The sequence below is a fragment of the Myotis lucifugus genome, unplaced genomic scaffold (genome assembly GCF_000147115.1).
Source record: "Myotis lucifugus unplaced genomic scaffold, Myoluc2.0 scaffold_442, whole genome shotgun sequence".
Taxonomy (NCBI): Eukaryota; Metazoa; Chordata; class Mammalia; order Chiroptera; family Vespertilionidae; genus Myotis; species Myotis lucifugus.
This window is the reverse complement of record NW_005871490.1, coordinates 375,718-381,356: the sequence shown is the minus strand read 5'-3', so window position 1 is coordinate 381,356 and position 5,639 is coordinate 375,718. Positions and strand designations below refer to the sequence as shown.

At 52.7% G+C, this 5,639-nt stretch overlaps 1 protein-coding gene across 1 annotated transcript in view; it reads right to left on the bottom strand.

The window, feature by feature from the left end:
• The window catches only part of HTR5A (5-hydroxytryptamine receptor 5A), a 6,978-nt gene extending 6,448 nt beyond the window's left edge, over positions 1-530 (bottom strand). Inside the window, exon 1 of the mRNA XM_014468282.2 lies at positions 4-530. Within this exon, the coding sequence (XP_014323768.1) occupies positions 4-530 (527 nt within the window). The remainder of the gene's footprint in view (positions 1-3) is intronic.
• Between the last annotated feature and the right edge of the window lie 5,109 nt (positions 531-5,639).

Sequence of the window (5,639 nt, the reverse complement as noted above, 5' to 3'; positions counted from 1 at the left end):
CGCTCCGAGTAGATCTCCCCCCAGCCGAAGAGCAGCGGCGCCAGCGAGATGGCTGCGGACAGCGCCCACGTCAGCGCGATCATGAGGTTGGAGACGCGCCGACGCGTGCCCCGCGTGTACGCCAGGTGGCGTGTGATGGACCAATAGCGGTCCAGCGCGATGGCCATCACACTCCAGATGCTAGCTGTGCAGCAGAGAACATCGCACGCGATCCACAGCTGGCACAGCCGCGCGCCCAGGCGCCAGCGACGCCCGGCCAGCTCGTGCGCCAGACTCAGCGGCATGACCAGCGTGGCCACCAGCACGTCCGAGATGGCCATGGACACCACCAGGTTGTATGGAGCGCGGTGGAAGGTGCGCACATGCGCAATTGTCGCCAGTACCAGCGCGTTCCAGGCGAAGGTCGCTGCCACCAGACAGCCGAGCAAGGTCAGCACAAACGCACCGAGCACCGAGAGGCGGAGCGGGCGGGGGCGTGGGTCTTCTGTGCCCAGGCTGAGGTTGGTCGTTAGGTTCCCAGGCAAATCCATCTTGGGTCAGAAGCCCGGCCCAGGGTGCGTGCCGAGGGCTTTCAAGAGGACATAAGTTGTCACTAAGCAGTGGCAGGGCTGCTGGGACCTGCTGCCTGTGAGCATCTGTGGGAGATGGCGTGGCGGAGAGGAGGCGCTGCGCTACACGCAGAGGCAGGTCTGAGCCCCTCCGGGGCTAGGGAAGCGGGGCCCGCCTCAGCTGCCGCCGCCCGCCCGGGGCTCCCCGCCTTGGCGGAGACAGCAGTCTGGTCACCCGTAGCCCAGCATCTCCCAAGCCGGGAAGAAGCTGGGCGAAAAGGGTGGTGCGTCAGAACAGGACTCCCAGGCGCGCTGCCCGCGTGCCCGCCCCTCGCTCCAGGCGGCAGGCGGCAGCCTCGACTGCATGCGGGAAGCCAAGCCAGGACCTGGTGCTTTCGGGGACCTGCCTCCGCTGCCCCTGCCCCACCCGGTCTGGGGCTGCAGCTCCGGGGAGGGAATCCCAAGGTGCCCACCCAGACCAGCTTTATCAGACAGGGGACCCAGGCTACGTCAGAGTCAGCTGATAAAGTCGCCCCTCCCCACCTCTCACCCAGCTGCAGTGCTGTCGCTGTCCGTGGTGCTGCCGCCTCTCCGCACCTAGCGCTTTGTCTCATTTGGTGCTGTCCGCGGTTCTGTCGCTTTTCCCTGAAATAAGTTCCTGAGGGGAGCAAGTGTATCAATGAACTTTCCTTTATATATATAATTTGTATTGGTTTCAGAGAGGAAGGGAGAGGGAGATAGAAACATCAATGATGGGAAAGAATCATTGATTGGCTGCCTCTTGCACGACCACACTGGGGAGCCCTCAACCTGAGCATGTGCCCTGACAGGGCATCAAACCGTGACCTCTTGGTTCATAGGTCCACGCTCAACCACTGAGCCACGCTGGCCAGGCCCAACGAACTTTCCTTGAAATGTTCCTCAAGCCGCCCCCTGCCCACATCTCCCAGGGGTGGTCTGGATACCCAAGCGGGTCCCAGCTCTGCGCAGGCACTTGTCTTCAGTGCAGGTGTCCCAGTTTAGGGTCTAAGATAATATCACTGGCTTTTTTCTCCAGAGATTTCGGTTTCCTCCCTCTTACACCCCTCCCCCACCCAGTGCTTCTCTTCAAAGGCAGTTTCCCTTTAAGGGGAAAAGGCAAGATATCAGTTACTGCTGTTCCTGGAGAGGCTGCGGTGGAGCCAGCACCTTTAGTCATCTTTCCAGCATCGCAAAGAACCTGCCAGACTCCAGTGGGCTCTGCCAAGCTCACTTCCAGGGAAGGGAACATCGGTCACAGGTTGTCTGAAAAGCGCCATCTCACCTAAAGGGGGGGGCATTTAGTTCTTCCCCAGGCATGCTCACATACACACACCCACAGTAGCTGAGGAAATACTGAAAGCTCCTGCCCAGAGTTACGACTTCAGGCACTGCACAAATAGACACGTGATATGCAAGATCACATAAGTGGGGATGAGGAAAAAGACGACACCAAGAAAATAAAGTGGCATTACGCATATTTTAAGTGCATACAGTGGGTGTCATGAACTCTGTACATTGACAGTTAGGTGGCCTTTAAGCTACTTTAAAAAGGAGACACATGTCTTTTAAAATATATACATACACTAGTATTTTTATTGATTTCAGAGAGGAAGGGAGAAGGAGAGTGAGATAGAAACATCAATAATGAGAGAGAATCACTGATCAGCTGCCTCCTGCAGGCCCCCTACTGGGGATCCACAACCTGGACATGTACCCTTGACCAGATTTGAACCCGGGACCCTTCTATCCACTGAGCCAAACAGGCTAAGGCAGGAGACACATGTCTTGTTACAAGATTCGGTTTCTAATAGTGTAAAGAGAGTACACAGAGAGGGACTCGCGCACTGGGCCCAGAGCGAGGGTGCTACTAGGAAATGTTGATGAACATGTTCATTAGATACAAGACGCTTTGCAGTGATGCTTCTCCAAATGTCCCTTAAACGCAGCGATGGTGGCTGCCTGTGTGCAGTGCTCTTGTGTGGTTCCAGCCCCAGGGAAGAACCGTGCTCATTTCCAGCACTTTGCCTTCTGGGGATCACAGAGACAACTGGAATGAGCTCTAACTAGAACCCTCTCTTTGAAAAAAAATGCTCTAAGCAATTCTGCTGGGGTTCGTGTCTCAGGGCCCCGCCCGGAGGAGTGGAGAGCTGCCTCTCTGGCAGGCAGGCCTTGGCGATGGTGTCTCTCCATACAGACCATCGGCACCGCGTGGTGCAGCCGCTTGTGGTAGTCAGGTGAGCAGCGGTCTCCCAGGGGCCTGCTGGCATACCCGAGGATGCTTTGTGAAACCTGGAGTGTCATGAAGTTAAGAACTAAGGAGGATGCGCTCACAAGGAAGGCGTGCACTGGCGTGTGTGCCGGGGAACTGAAGTCTCTGCAGAAATTCTGTTTATCTCATACAGACACAGAGGAAACATCAGAGCTTTTCATCTTAAAGCAGGGCCATCATTTTAGCTTAAAAAATGCAAGCAGCACAGCACTCCCGCCTGCCATAAAGTGCCTCCAAAATGCCAACTTTGAGAGACAGTTTCTTGGTTTGCCCCCTCTGGGCTGAATTGGTGGTAAATTCTCCCTCAACATTCACGTCCTAACCCCCAGACTTCAGAATGTGGCTGGTTTGGAAATTGGGTCTTTAAAGAGATGATCACATTAAAATGAAGTGAGTCAAACTAACAGCTTTTTTATGAAACACCATTTTCACTTGAAAGAACTCCCGGCAGATAAACTATGATGATTCAGGCTTAGCTATCTGGCACGAATTTTCTCAAATAAACGAAGTGAGGCTTCACTTTAAAGAAATCGACAGGACTGGTGACCCCAAATAACATCGGAGGCCTAAGTGAAAATCAGGATTTTGGAAAATGTCTCTCTGCCACTGTGACATTGACAGCTTCCCGGTGCTTAGACCTGCTATTGATGGCGATATTAACAAATGTGATTTTAAAGTCCTGTTTAATGACGTGTTCAGACCGGGAAGGTCTGGATGACTCAGTGATCCACTATCATCCCAATGACTAGAGCGTGACGCTGCAGAATCACAGAGCATAAGAGACCCACTTCGAAGGGCAAAATAGACCAATGGATTGTAGCAGAGCAGAGCACAGAAAGTGCTGAGTTCAGATCCCGCACTGCGGCACACCCTGAAGAAACAACCACTTATTACGCTTTGAAATACCATCCCAGCAACACATCTGTAATGATTCGAAAAGATTATTGAAATGCTCCTCTAGCCCAGCCGGCATGGCTCAGGATTGAGCATTGGCCTATGAACCAGGAGGTCAAGGTTTGATTCCTGGTCAGGGCACATGCCCGGGTTGTGGCTCGATCCCCAGTGGGAGGCATGTAGGAGGCAGCCGGTCAATGATTCTCTCTCATCACTGATGTTTCTATCTCTCTCTCTCTCCCCTCTTCCCTCCCTCTCTGAAAAATATATATATATATATATATATATATATATATATATATATATATAATTTTTTAAAAGCAACACTCCTCTACTTGTCAGCTCTCAGTTTCTGTGCAGCTGGATTTTCCTCATAAACTTAAACCAAAATATCACAGATGGATGCAGAGATAGTCATGAGGTTCCACTGTATGGAAGAGATTTGCAACGATATTAAACAATGCCATTCAAACATTTTTTTAAAATGGTTGTTTATCATAAAGATGTCACTTATGTAAACATGTAATGGGTTTATTTGTTTGTTTTTGGTTATTCCTCACCTGAGGCTATTTTCTCCATTGTTTTTCAGAGAGAGTGGGAGGGAGGGAGGGGAGAGAGAGAGAGAGAGAGAGAGAGAGAGAGAGAGAAACATTGATGTGAGAGAGACACATTGATTGGTTGCTTCCCACAAGCACCCAGACTGGGGCCTGGGGGCAAACCTACAACCTATATACATGCCCTGGACCAGGAATAGCAACTCACACCCCTTTATTGTACAGGCTGACGCTCTAACCACTGAACCATACCAGGCAGGGCTGATTTTTTTATTTTTAATGCATGAATACACAAATATGTTTTGAAATTTTCCATTAAAATTAATATTCCAGTAAATTTGCATAGAGAAAACCCATGTAAACAAAACCTCTTTGTAATAATAATTTTGAGGAATATAAAGGAGTCCTGAGACCAAAATGTTCAAAACCTGCTGTTGCAGGCATTCATGGGAACATCACACTATGGTGCGTTCATGGAATAGGGTGAGCAAACCTGTTAGGGTCCTTGGCGAAATGCGTGTGCTCGAAAGGATGGGGAATAAGCCCCGGGAGGTTCAGGCAAATGCAGTAGCAGCGAAGATGTTCGGGTCCCACGTCTGAGGCATTGCAGGACACCCCGTACAACGTGGGAGAAAAACCTCTGCACTGGGGACTTCCCTCCACTACAGGGGACGCATCGTGCTCGATGGTCACAGGCTCCATAGTCCATGTACCCGGTGGGCATGGCAAGGCTGCCAGCTTTGTTTGGGACGAGAGCAGGAAAGGACTCTACAAGTCCTGGAGACGTGGCCAACCTCCTGGTGCTAAGTGCTCCTGTGCTGGGAAGAGCCTCCATGTAGGTCTGAGGGTGAACACCGGTAAGAGTCACAGTATGGACTCCTAGGTTCTGGCTCAAAGTTAGGCCACCTGCACAGAAAACACCGCGCCATTGGCAAAGCCGCTGGTGGTGTGCCCAGGCCGCAGTGGAGGCCGAGCACCTGAGCCTGAGACTCAGGTGACGATGGAATGAGATGAGCCACCTCCACCTGGGTCCTTGAGGCCGCCCGCACCCCCTGCACCCCACGAGATGGGATCCAGGGGACAGAGGCGAATGGCAGTGGTCACAGCAGAGCCGGGTCCAGGAAGCTCCACAAGCAGGTCACCCAGACCACCTGGCCCCGTCACCATGGACCACCTGGCCCTCGGCTCCAAGCTGAAAGGGCGCAAGACAAGCTGGGAGCGGTTCCGGGGGCCAGTGGGGTCAGGGGGGGGGGGCTGGCCCAGGCACAGGACAGCTGCTGCTGCTGCATCAGGGCCCCTCGGAGTCACCTCATATGTGGCCTAAAGCAGGACCACATCAACGCTGCAGGCATC